The 12,149-nt window shown below is 50.4% G+C and overlaps 4 protein-coding genes across 4 annotated transcripts; 2 read left to right on the top strand and 2 right to left on the bottom strand.

Moving 5' to 3' along the window:
* Window positions 1-551: 551 nt before the first annotated feature.
* GUITHDRAFT_117084 (hypothetical protein) lies at window positions 552-1,254 on the bottom strand (the record flags this gene model as incomplete). Its single annotated transcript, XM_005823711.1, has 4 exons — window positions 552-651; window positions 694-879; window positions 927-1,008; window positions 1,068-1,254. The coding sequence occupies 4 exons, from the start codon at window positions 1,252-1,254 to the stop codon at window positions 552-554; spliced, it is 555 nt and encodes a 184-aa protein (XP_005823768.1).
* A 181-nt stretch (window positions 1,255-1,435) lies between these two features.
* Window positions 1,436-3,856, bottom strand: GUITHDRAFT_145524 (hypothetical protein; the record flags this gene model as incomplete). Its single annotated transcript, XM_005823710.1, has 12 exons — window positions 1,436-1,752; window positions 1,971-2,050; window positions 2,197-2,293; window positions 2,344-2,470; window positions 2,515-2,646; window positions 2,696-2,786; window positions 2,833-2,927; window positions 3,196-3,296; window positions 3,341-3,399; window positions 3,447-3,532; window positions 3,582-3,753; window positions 3,810-3,856. The coding sequence occupies 12 exons, from the start codon at window positions 3,854-3,856 to the stop codon at window positions 1,436-1,438; spliced, it is 1,404 nt and encodes a 467-aa protein (XP_005823767.1).
* Window positions 3,857-4,700: 844 nt separating this feature from the next.
* GUITHDRAFT_117082 (hypothetical protein) lies at window positions 4,701-6,140 on the top strand (the record flags this gene model as incomplete). Its single annotated transcript, XM_005823709.1, has 11 exons — window positions 4,701-4,742; window positions 4,791-4,876; window positions 4,926-5,016; window positions 5,059-5,133; window positions 5,182-5,263; window positions 5,405-5,481; window positions 5,532-5,584; window positions 5,638-5,762; window positions 5,810-5,898; window positions 5,945-6,048; window positions 6,095-6,140. The coding sequence occupies 11 exons, from the start codon at window positions 4,701-4,703 to the stop codon at window positions 6,138-6,140; spliced, it is 870 nt and encodes a 289-aa protein (XP_005823766.1).
* A 3,932-nt stretch (window positions 6,141-10,072) lies between these two features.
* Window positions 10,073-11,633, top strand: GUITHDRAFT_155152 (hypothetical protein). The gene is made up of 11 exons (XM_005823708.1): window positions 10,073-10,310; window positions 10,380-10,433; window positions 10,495-10,544; window positions 10,593-10,649; window positions 10,699-10,760; window positions 10,802-10,867; window positions 10,917-10,966; window positions 11,009-11,162; window positions 11,208-11,346; window positions 11,397-11,443; window positions 11,491-11,633. Exons 1-11 carry the CDS (start codon window positions 10,152-10,154, stop codon window positions 11,613-11,615), a joined length of 963 nt encoding a protein of 320 aa, XP_005823765.1. The 5' UTR covers window positions 10,073-10,151; the 3' UTR covers window positions 11,616-11,633.
* Window positions 11,634-12,149: the final 516 nt, after the last annotated feature.

Genomic DNA, 12,149 nt, shown 5'->3' with positions numbered 1-12,149 from the left:
TCCTCAGGCTCGAGAGTTCAGGTGGAGCGGAGAGTTCACGTCTCACCAACGAGGAGGATGATGCAAGCAGAGAGAACGCCTCCTCTACTGCAGCAGCGAATTCAGTCCAAGAGACATGTTGCCTCCTCCCCTTCCTCCTTCTCACCTCCTCCTCCTCTCCTTTCCCTCCCCCCCTCCCCTCCCCCTCCCCTCCCCCCCCCCCTCCCTCTTCTCCTTCTCCCTCCCTCCCTGCCCTTCTCCTTTCTCCCTCCCTCCTTCTCCCTCTCTCTTTCCTGGCTCTTCTCTCCTCTCCTCGTCTTTCTCTTTCCTTGCCTTGAAATCTTTTCAGGTCTTTTCCCGCTGCCAGGCAGCTGCGAGCTCATCTTTCGTGGATGATGGACAAGCTGGGAGCTTGAGAGTTTCAAGTGACAAGCGAGTGAGAATAAAAAGAAGAGACAGTGCTGATCAAGGAAAAGTGAACGATAGAAAACGAACAGTCGAGACTGTAGTAGCGGGAGCAGGAGCAGGAGCAGGAGCAGCGGAAGGACGAGTTCGGAAGGTTTACATGGCAACTAACTTGCGGCGATGATATGTGGGAGACGAGAGTTGATGGACTTGGAAGAGGAGGACTGCATGAGAACATCCCAGGAGGTTGTCAAACTTCTTTCAAACCTGCGCAAGTCCATCACTTCAGCTCCTCCCCCGCGTTCCCACCTGATCCTCCACAGTCGTCCGTCAAACATTTCGCAGTTCTGCTTGTTGCTGATGAGCCTTCTTCTTATCTTCCTCGACCTTCTCATCACAGCAAGTGCAAGTGACGTGTACTCCCTTGCGCTGTCAGCTACAAACACTCCTCCCTCGCATGCTTCTCCCAGCGACGCTGATACTCGCCCGACCCATCTGCCGTATCTTCTTCATCCACTCCAACAGCACAAGTCTTGCCTGACCTGGTCGACGGCCATGTCACTATCGGAACTCCCGCCCACAACATGTCTGCCGCTGTCGTCTGTGCGTTGAACAAGGTTGTATCTAGCAGAACGTCGCAACCTCGAAGATGAAGCATGTAGCTCAACCTGTTCTCATGTCACCTTCGAGGCCAGGACACGCATGTAGAACGTTGTTGCTGATTTTGTTGATGTTGATGTTGATGTTGATGTTGATGATTGAAATGATGTCGACGACGATGTCGACGATGATGTCGACGATGATGGTGATGGTGGTGGTGGTGGTGATGATGATGATGATTGTGATGGTGGTGGTAGTGATGATGATCATGATGATTATATTCTCACCTGTCAGGCAACCTTTTTAAGAAACCTATCCTTGATGCCTGCAGCCCAACACGTCCAAGGACTTGAAGGATCGTCTGATTAGCATGGGAGAAGAAAGATCTTGTTGGTAAGACGAGAACGCTGAGACAAGTCAAGGGACGAAGAAGCAGCAAACAGGCGACATCTCACGAGTTTGGTAGCAATCTCAACAATTCAACCCACAGCATGAAGCTCTCCGGATCGATCTTGTAGTACTCATGGATGGCACAGAAGACAAAAGTGTTCTTGTGTTGCTTTCTCGTCAAGTTCACAAAGTCAACGGAGGACATCAAGTTTGTCCGCCAACTTTCCATCGCCTTCTCGCCCGGGAAATCTCGGGGGCCCACGGCAAGCTGAGGGTGGAGATGAGGGAGCGAGTTGAACTGGAAGGAGGGAGGGAGGAGGACGAGAGACTCTGCTGAGAGCGAGGAATCGACATGCTCGGGAGGGAAGACGATAGGATCTGCCATGTCCGATTAGCGAGAAAGGAGCAGGAGCAGGAGCAGGAGCAGGAGCAGGAGCAGGAGCAGGAGCAGGAGCAGGACAAAAAGGAGAATCAGGATCAGCAGCAGCAGCAGCAGCAGCAGAGGAGGAGGAGGAGGAGGAGGAGGAGGAGGAGGAGGAGGAGGAGGAGGAGAAGCCGCGGGAGAAGGAGAAGGAGAAGGAGCAGATCTTGTCCACCAGTGACTAGGTAGTCGACTACACCCCCGAGAGACGAGTAGAAGCCGTGAGCGTGTACTAGCAGAGCAGCCGGTTTGAGCCTGACAGGAGGTGAGCAGGAGGGAGCGAGGAGGAAACAAAGGATGGACACGCATGACAGAAAGAGAAACGGGGGAGAGGATGAAGGAGGAGAAGACAGGAGAAGATAGGTGCAGGAGACTTGTGATAGGAGGAGAAGAGAACTCACAGCAAGAGTGTCTCCAGTGTCGAGAACTTTCTGCCGACAGGCAGCCAACCCAACAAGTCCAGCACGACATGTGCTTTGAGGTTGTTGATGACGGCGGCTGCTCCCGAACAGTCAACCAGAGCAATGAGAGGAGAGCTCGTGACAGACCTGCATGTTGAGGAGACATGCTGGGGGGCAGGACGAGGAGGTTGTTCGTACAAACGCCCGCAAGCAGCGTGTCTTGCGTTTCCTGCCACACCACGAACATGTATCGGATCCTAACTCCTTCTCTCCCCTGACATTGCCATCACTTAACGTGAAATCAGGAGCACAACATACAGGATTGTCGCTGCCTTCGAACGCCCTGGCAACCAGCCCGTGCAACCCCTTCTCGCTCACATCGTTCATCACAACAGCTACTACGAGCTTGTCGACGAGGACGGGAAGCGACGACCAAGTCATGACTTGAGTCTTTAGTCGCAGTCATGCGAGGCAAACATCTTTTCATACTTGCAAACACCTGATATTCGTACATCATCTTGACTGCGAACAACCTGGCTATCTTGTTGGCCAGGTGTAACGGCAAGGGGGCCATTAGAGCCTCCCAGGGACTGACGGCTCTAATCAACAGACAACAGACAACAAGAGCAGAATCACTTGATGAATGATGTGTTCATACTCGTATCTTGGACTAGAAGGTGCGTCAGAAGGTTGAGGTCTCTCTTGTACTCATCCCAGTTCATCAGCGACATCTGTTGAGACCATCAGCAATGTGTTGACAACATGTCTCCTCCTCGCCTGTCCTGAGAACCACAACACCTTGACAACTTGAAAGTCGTAAGATGAATGATACACAAGACGAACTCTGCTCAAACCTGTCATGAAGTGCAGGTCGATGGTACAGGATGAGGTGGAAGGAGGGCAGGTCCGTGAGATGAACGCTCGAAGCATGTTCAAGCAAGGCTGACAACTTCCGTCTCAACTGCACGACGACACCATCATCATCACTAGCTACGTTACCTTCCCCCTCTTCATCTCTGACAGAACAGAAGCATAGTTGAGCAAACAGGTCGGGTGGGACTTCCCTTGTGACATGCCAATGACCGAACGCCGCGCATATCCTACATGCATGTCAATCTTGTCACCATCGCGCAACTGCAGATACCTGCTGATAGCGATTTCTTTCCTAACAATCTCATCGCAACTCCGGCATCTTGTGCAAACCTGACAACAACTTGAGCATATCACCGCCACCAGGTCCGGATGAGCACTTGAAGTCGCGAGAGAGCCTCGCAGCCGTCAGGAAGCATCGAGAACCATCCGCGAGACTGTAAGCGAGCAAGATGAACCCGATCTCCTGCACCACCAATATTCTCACTCACTGCACTCAATGAAGATGTACTCACATGCCATCTTGACGAGTTGTCTGCCCATGAAGCAACAGTTTGAAGCTGCAATGAGCTCTCGATAACATTGCCAGACTTAGGAGACAGGTCAGAGTGTTGGGCCACTTCGATCCCGTCAGACAGAAAGTTGAAGTTGGTTAACAGCACTTGTTCGTGAGTATCGCAAGACAGACTGCGGGAGAAACGTCACCATCCATCGCAGGAACATCGCAAAAAGTACGGCAGCACCTGATGATGAGTAACAGAATAGTCCTCAGCAAAAGATCGTCTTTCATCTTCACCGCTTCTGCTTCTTCTCCGCCGAGCCCCCACCATGATCATCGTATCATAACTTCTCAACCTCCTGAAATCCTTCTGTTGCGTTACATGCTTCCTTGTTCTTGATCGGACATCTCATTCACTGTCTCTTTCTCTGATCCTGCCATGTCTTGTTCCCTCCTCTCTGATCCTGCCATGCCTTCTTCGCCATCTCCTCTCCCTCTTGCCCATCTTGCCATATGAGCTAGTCGACTAGTCGCATTGCTTCAGGTACCCGTACATTTTAGCAACCCACCCCCCATTCGGAAGAATATTGTTATCTAAATGACCCCTCCTCCGTGTAAATTTGCTACCCTACCCTTACGATCCCATGCAATTTGGGGAACGGAACGACTGAGGGGGGCCTGCTGGGGGAGCTTGCGAGAATGGCGGGGGCCGCGACGCGCCAAAGGGGGAGGAGGAAGGGAGAGGAGGAAGAGGGAGAGGAGGAGGAGAAGCACAGCGTGACGCATCCTGTAAGAAACTCTCTCGTCCTCTCGTTCTCATGCTCCTCATTTTCTGAAGTGAAGGTGCGGGTTCCAACGAGTTCTCCTCCGCTCGCTGCATGCTAGGACACATTGTGAATCAAGCGAGAGGGCCTGTGTCGTGATGGCATCTCGGAGTTCTTATCTCCTCCGCGCTCTTGTCCTTCAGCTGCTGATCTCAGCCTCCTGTATCTCGCCCATCGAAGCTGAACATCTGGTCGCCTCAGTACGGTCACATGCAAACTCGTTTCGCTGCCAGCTTCTCGCAAGCTCCAACTTTCATCCGCCAGAAGCTGCGAAGAGGGCGTATGATGCGTCACCTCCAGCTAAGCCAACAATGGCTCAGAATGCTCTTGCTGGGGCCATAGCAGGATTTGTGGTATGCTGAGTCGAGTGCGAGATGGATAAAAGTGAGCCTGTAGCGCAGGCTCGCATTGCGGTAGCTCCGATTGATCTCATCAAGATCCGCCTGCAAATTCAGACCAATCCGATATCGCAAGCAAGCAAGTTCAAGTGAGCGACCTAGACCTCCTCTTCCTTAGTGGTGAGAGGTTCACGTCAGGTATAAGGGGCTCTTCGGTACCATGAAGACGATAGTGAAAGAGGAAGGAGTGTTTGCACTGTGGAAAGGAAACGTCCCAGCGCAAGTCATGGTTGCAAACACCTCCTCATGATCTGATCGACTGAGACGGCAGCAGGTCATGTCTTTCTTGGCGATCAAGTTCTCAACCTATAACGCTGCAAGGGACCTCATCCGCTCAGTCGACAAGGTAACGCGATAGGGTCCTGCAGGTGAGGATGACGTTGAGACCCGACAGGTGCAGTGGACCAACACGCATGAAGGTCAGTTGTCCATGAACTTCGTCGCTGGAGGAATTGCCGGGGCCTCCGCTACGATCGGTAAAGTGTAAGAGGAGGACGCTGGTCCCGTCTGAACCACAGGAAGGAACCTACCCCTTGGATCTCTTGAGAACACGAATTGCATCACGGACAGGTGAACCAAGCTATACATGTGCTGCTCGTCTGATCGCGAACTTCCAGACGTTGTTCGGTCAAGCGTTGTTGCTCAGGAGATCTCCGCCCTCTGGCGAGCTTCAGGGTTGTTTGCGTTCTACCAGGTTACAACTCGTCGTCATACGGGCGTGATGGTGTGAACTGCTGGTGACAGGGTCTTGTTCCTTCTCTTATCAGCATCGTTCCCTACATGGCCATACAACTCAGGTCACACAAGTCATCGTCCCCCTTCCTCTCCTCCCTCACCATCAGCCCTGCAGCACGTTCGAGGCCGGCAAGGCAGCTTACATGCGCCTGCTGCACATGGACAACGTGGATGGGGATTTGGATATGTCCTCCAAGAAGCTGGGGCTGCTTCCGAGTACGATCATAGGAGCTGCTGCTGGTGCCCGCGCCCCTCCTCCCTTGTTCATTTTGGTGACTTTATTGCAGGAGGGTTCTCGAAGTTTGCTACCTTACCCCTCGACCTCTGCAAGAAGAGGATGCAGATGAACATGGCGAGTGGCAAGGGAGTCTTCCAGGTGACCAGCGGAGGATCGTGTGGGGGGGGCTGACGGTTAGAGTTAGACGATGTCAATCATCGCCAGGGAGGAGGGGGTCAAGGCCCTGTGGAAGGGAGGGCTCCCTGCCGTGTTCAAGACGATCCCAGCTACAGCCATCACGTTCGCGGTGTACGAGGCATGCAAGCACATTCCTCTGACACATGCAAGACAGCAGACCTAACAGCATCGCTGAAGCTAGATGCCTGCTTATTCATCTTTGATCCTCTACATAGTTGCTCACCCGCTCTCTTACTCATTTCATTGCGCCGCGCTTCCTGTCTCATGTTGGCACCGACAGGCCGATCATAAGGGTCTCAAATTTGAGCTCGCTGCTCACCATCGACAACATTCTTGGCTTCTGGGTGCTGTTCAAAATCTTATTGTTTGTAATCCGTGATGCAAAACTGCACAATCTCCTTTCATCTGCCTTCTCTTCATGTCATTGATTTGAAACAAACTATGACACACCTGCCTCCCATTTTGCCATTCTGAGTTGACCAGTCTCGCTCGCATCGCTTACTCACATACCGGAACTTTTGATACGGACAAGATGATTTTCAACTTACCTCTGCCATCCACATCCACTCTTCAGAAACGAGATAGGCATCTCATGGAACTGCTGGGCAATGATAGGTCCAGAGTGTGCACATCTATGATGGATGAATTCCGTCGAATGAATCCTGAGCATTGTCAGACTGTTGTGAATTGTTGTGCGATCGACAAAACAATGATTAATGCAGGATTTTGTTCTGTGTTTGAGGAATGTGAAGCAGATCTGGAGGGTACAACAAGTCATGAACCTGACTTGGCTCAGCGAATTGACCTGCTTCAAGATGGCAATGAAAAGTTTTGTTTGACAGGCAAGACAGAACAGTATATCAACGAACATTTGGTTGGCATGTTGAGGTCCGATCATCAGAGTGTGCATCAGAGGAAGAGTGATATGGAGCAAACATACAAGAAGGCTCGAAATGCAGTCGTTGCCAAGCATAGAATCGAAGGCGAATCTCCAGAGAATGTCAGGTTTACAACGCATCGACGTTACCTCAAGACAGTAATTGAAGGCTGTGAACAGATTGTCAACTGTAACCTTCGAAGGACAGATTGTAGCCGTGGACACACATCCACAGATACGGAGTCATTTGAGCAACATTTAAGGTCTATGGGGTAAAAGGAGTATGACTTCAATGCACTGACGTTCTGCACAGACAGCGTTGAAAACCTCTGGTCTTTGATATGTCATTTGAACAAGAAAGATTTCTTGAGGAAATTCAACAAAGAATGCACTGAGCTCTCAAAAAAACTCGATCCCTTTTACGGAAGAAGAGATAGAAAGGACCGTTGGATTGTGCATTGCTGTCACACGCTTGCTCTTTGGTTTCTTGACGGGATCACTTCGTGTGTCAACACTGGATCGAGAGATACTTGTAGGAAGTTTTCCTAACAAATGTCAAAAGTGAAGGCGTATACAAAGCGAACAAGTATATGTATCTCTGAATATGAAACGTTTATTTTGCTTTGTACAGATTTTCATTCTTCAGTTATTCATCCTCGAAACAGTTCGTCGTAGGATCGCAGTTCCACTCCGCTGGCAAGAACCCCGAGATCGTGTGGTAATGCACGAAGTTGACGATAGAGTAAAGTTGGTAGTAAAATCGCTGCACGAAGTAAACTGTGACAAATATTTTAATTGTAGCCGTGCACGGAACCATCTCCAAACTCTGTACTACACAGTTTACGACACAAAATTACCTTCAAAAGAGTCTAAAAATGAACGTCCGACTGTTTCCAAATAAAAAAAAGAACTAGTCACCAGAAGCGTGCAGGTCGAGCAAATATAAACATCGCTTCCTGTCGTCACAAATCCACCAACCAGGAACCAGCCATGCTTGGCTCATCGCTCTTCCCCTTCCATGTCTGCATCGATCACGACTGCCCCGTTTGCGTATCCCCTTCCTTCACCCGGACCTCCTCCCTCCTCTGCCCATTCTCCGATGATCGCCTACCGCCCTACGTCCCCCCGGCTGGCGCACCCCAGCTCCAGGCTCTTCCTCCTTGCGTTCCTTCGTTCCCTATCGGCCCCTCCCCCCCTTCCTCTCCATGCTCATCCGCGAGCTACTGCTCTTCCTCAAGCCCTGCCCCTCTCTTCGACTGCCTTCCGAAAAAACGTGGGGCTCCTACGCCAGAGCCGTGGAGCGATGAGAGGAAGGAGAAGCACCGGCAGTCATGCGCGAGCAAGACGAGGCTCAGCGTCTCGGAGAAGCTGGACATCATATCAAGCTTCTATGGAACGGGATCAGGGAGCCAGCCGATGAAGCAGTCAAGCATTGCCAAGAAGTACGGGAAGAGCCGGGCAGCCATCAGCAAGATGCTGAAGCCGGACCAAGTGGAATCTCTGATCTCCAGGTTGCTTCAGGGTTGAATATGTCACTTTTCCATCAGTCAAAAATCTTGTTTGACTCATTCACACAAAGCAGAAATGTTTGTTTACCTTCACAATGGATGTATTCGTTGGCCTATCTGTAAAGTTTGCTTCGATAAAGATGATGCCACCGATCGCCATTTTTCGAGCGTCTGAATGACGAGAACCCGCCAGTGCTGTCACATCCCAAATGCGAGTTATACATGCTGTCTACAGCGCGAGTTACACATGTCTACAGCGAATGCACAAGGCATCTCTGCTGTATCGCATAAAAGTGAAGTGCGGTGATGACTAGCTGACGCTGACGATGCTGGTCATGTGGGGTATCGAACATAAGGACAGAGAACAGACCCTTCTAGCTGAAGACGCTGATCCTTATATAGGCTAAGGGGAGGACTAGGGGCAGTGCTCCCTGTTGCTCTCTCGCTTCTCACAAGCTTCTGCTCCTTCTCTTACTATGAATGAGGGGAGCACATCAGGCCGTTGAATGCTCCTAGTCTGTCTGAGAATCCATTGCCTGACTTCGTTGACGATCGAGGCTATGCCTAGCCTGGAGTCCTGTCCCTTATTTTGGGCAGGTCCAGTCCAGGCTGAGTCGAGCTCGCTTTGCCAGCGGCTCTGGTTATTTCATAAGTCCAAGCTAATCGCACGATTCTCGAAAATTTCATTTTAATCACAGACCGACCGACGTTCAAGCTAGGCTTGGAAACGAGTGTAGAATACAGCGGACCTTCAATGTAGATAGTGCCCCCACTATCCGATCCTGCACACGTAACAAGCTTGTCATCAATCGGGACCTTTTGCAACAAGGCAAGCATGCAATTGAATACAGGAATATGAATGTCAAAGTCAAGCCTCCTTGCTTCCTTGGATTCCAATTGACAGCCCCACGAACATTGAGCCACCCTTTACCGTGTTTCTGATCATCCAAGTATGAGTGCAGCATAGTAGCTGTCAGATGAAAATTTTGAAAGTAACCGATTCGGAGTCGCTTGTCCCTGTTCACATTTTCAAAACAGCCATCCTCACACGCAAATGTTGTAGAGTACTCTGAAAGGAACTTAGGACAGAAAAAGCAAGGAAATGTAACTTTGAATATTCCAACCACATCAGCCAGTAAAAGAATATCAGTGTAGATGCTCTGAAATCAATCGTTGGTTTGAGATATCTCCGATACCTTCAATTGTCGGCCTGGGAAATGTTTCCAAACAATTCCGTCAAAGTCTCTTTGCTTCAAAGCACATACACTTCAAGCATTTTAACTGAAGTGACTTCCTTGATCAATCCGCATCTTCGCTTTTATGCAGATCGGAAAAGGAACCCAACATAAGTGCAATCAAATCAAACCCAGCATTCAAGACATCGGAAGCCTCAAGTGATGCACAGCGTAGGGGGATTTGCGCTCCAGATTCACCAGCAGCTTTGTTTTCAAGCATCAGCAGCTGCATTGCGTCATGCATTCCAGCGCCGGAGTCCGAGTACTGAGACGGTCAGGCACTTGACCATTTTTGAGTTCTCTACTAGCTTTTTAACTTAACTTTTCCTGCTCAAGTCGCACCTCCTCGTACTGTTTTTACCTTAAATTTGAGTAAAGACGAGGAATCATCACGCTCCGAGCCTGAGGCTCGGGGCCCGGCGCCGGGAGCCGCCGGTCGGGCGGCGGGACTCGGCCAGGAAGTTGAGCAGACGGATTGACCGGTTGAGTAATAAATAATCCAGTTCAGAACTGCTGCTACATGTCCGATTGATGCGGCATGCGGACTTGCTGCTGCTCTTGCTGCTGATTGATGGCAACGGAAGGCATGGTGGCATGCACGATGATCCCTCCTCTCTCCATGCGATTGCGTCTCTGAGCAGTCGGTGCCTGCGGCTTTGCGGAGGAGCGATAGAGGTCGAGCTTGGGCAAAAAGCAAAAGGGACTGAAAGCCTTCAAGAACTTCTGTTGAGGATAGATTACGTGAAGGAGCAGGTAAAGGGGCTAGTGAAAGCTCTGCTCTCAGTGTCTGCAAGACAGTGAATGATGCGCTTGACCTGGTAGATGCTCAAGACCATCGAAGAGTTGGGTTCATTTCCCGTAGAGAACGTCTCAGAGGTCGTCAGCGATAGACTACGTGGGTACAGGATCCTGTTGTTGCTGACACGAATGTGGAAAGACTTCCAGGATAATGGAAGAAAACGAACATGGCATGGAAGTCAATTTGAGGTGAAGGAATGCTACAGTGGTGTAGGCAATGAGTGATGTCGAGTTTAGACATCGCTCTCAAACATGTGCACATCCCGAAGGCTGCCTGGAATCACCTGACAAGGGGTTTGCTTACACTCATCGGACGCTTTGAATTGACTTGAGGTGTCTCAAGCTCGCTCCTCTGCAAGCTGCACTCTGCTCTGTCCGAACCTTCGCACGAAAACAGCATGCTCAGTAATAGGGGTGTTGTATAGCCAGGCTCTTACGATTATTAGAAGGAAAATGTATTCATCCTGCATGCAACAGAACAGCTTCATATGGGTTGAGCTCAAAGCTAGGAGGTGGGGAGATAGTTAGTTTCGCGCCTGAGCTGACTGGCTGCCGCAAAAGGAGCAACAGGGTTACGACTGCACTGCTCTGCTCATCGCGAAGCCCTTGAGGTCACCTTTGAAGATGATTGATCGATTTGATTGTTCCGGCAGTCCGACTTGAAATCAAAGCAAACTTGTTCGTTCCAGGATTGTGTCAAAAGAGCGATGTGGAAGAAGCCTGGAGACCTGGAGCCCTCAGCTTGCAAAGAGCACAAAGAAAAGGACTTCATTCATGTCCCTCCTAATCGATGCTGTCAGCAGACAGGTAACCTGGAAGCACCGCTGACCCGTAAGAATGATGTTTTCAAAGCATGTGATAAGGTTGCAAGATTCGGCTACAGGGATGATCGGGTCAGACGATTCTGTAAACTGCATGCCAGCAGATCTCAGGATGACCTGGCGCGCGTTATGTGCAAGCATGCTGGCTGTAAGAAGCAAGCGTCATTCGGGTAACATGGCAAGGTGGTATCGATCAATATTCTGAATGATTCTCGTACAGCCTTCATTATCGAGCAACAGCCGAGTACTGTATGTCTCACAAGCCAGGTGAGATTCCTTGTTGCCGCTCTCATCAAGGTCTGAACAGCATCAAGCCAACTTTTCCAATGTCAGGAAGAGAAACAATCATTCGGAGACTCCTTCTCCAGCTCCAACGCACAAGCCACACGTCGAAATGCAGGCCCAGCCCACTGAGAATGTCAGAGAGTTTTGTTGTTAATATAGTTGCACTGTTTCACTCATCCAGTGGGCGGTCATCCAGCGTGTCCGCCCCCAACCCCGGCTCAGCGGCCCGGTGGCACTGCATACTATCATGATGATATCCGGCCGCCGCCGCGACCAAGGCCCCTGGAAGTGATCCCGGCGCCACCAAACTGAGTGGGGATGAGGGTTAGAGTTTTAATAGAATAGTTGCTGTCGTTGTCTGGCTGGGATGGGAGGAGTGAAAGAAGGAAACAAGATGAAGAGAAGAAGAAGCGTCAGATGAGAAGAAGAGAGCGAGCGATGAAAGACCATGATGATAATGAGCATCTTGACAAATACGACCATAACGATAGTCCTAGTGACGACGCGACAACAAATTTGTCGCCTCATGCATCCATACTTTCATCGATAGGCAGCGACGATGTTTCTCTGCGTTCTGAAGCAAACATCACCATTGTAAGCGAAAATCAAGATCACCCTCATGATCTTCCTCAACATGTCACAAATGGCAGCGTTGAAGGCGATTCAGGCCGACAGCTCAACTCGGAAG

The sequence above is a fragment of the Guillardia theta genome (assembly GCF_000315625.1).
Source record: "Guillardia theta CCMP2712 unplaced genomic scaffold GUITHscaffold_104, whole genome shotgun sequence".
NCBI classification, from domain to species: Eukaryota; class Cryptophyceae; order Pyrenomonadales; family Geminigeraceae; genus Guillardia; species Guillardia theta.
Note: the sequence above shows the minus strand (reverse complement) of the source record. Positions and strands in the feature narration are given on the sequence as shown.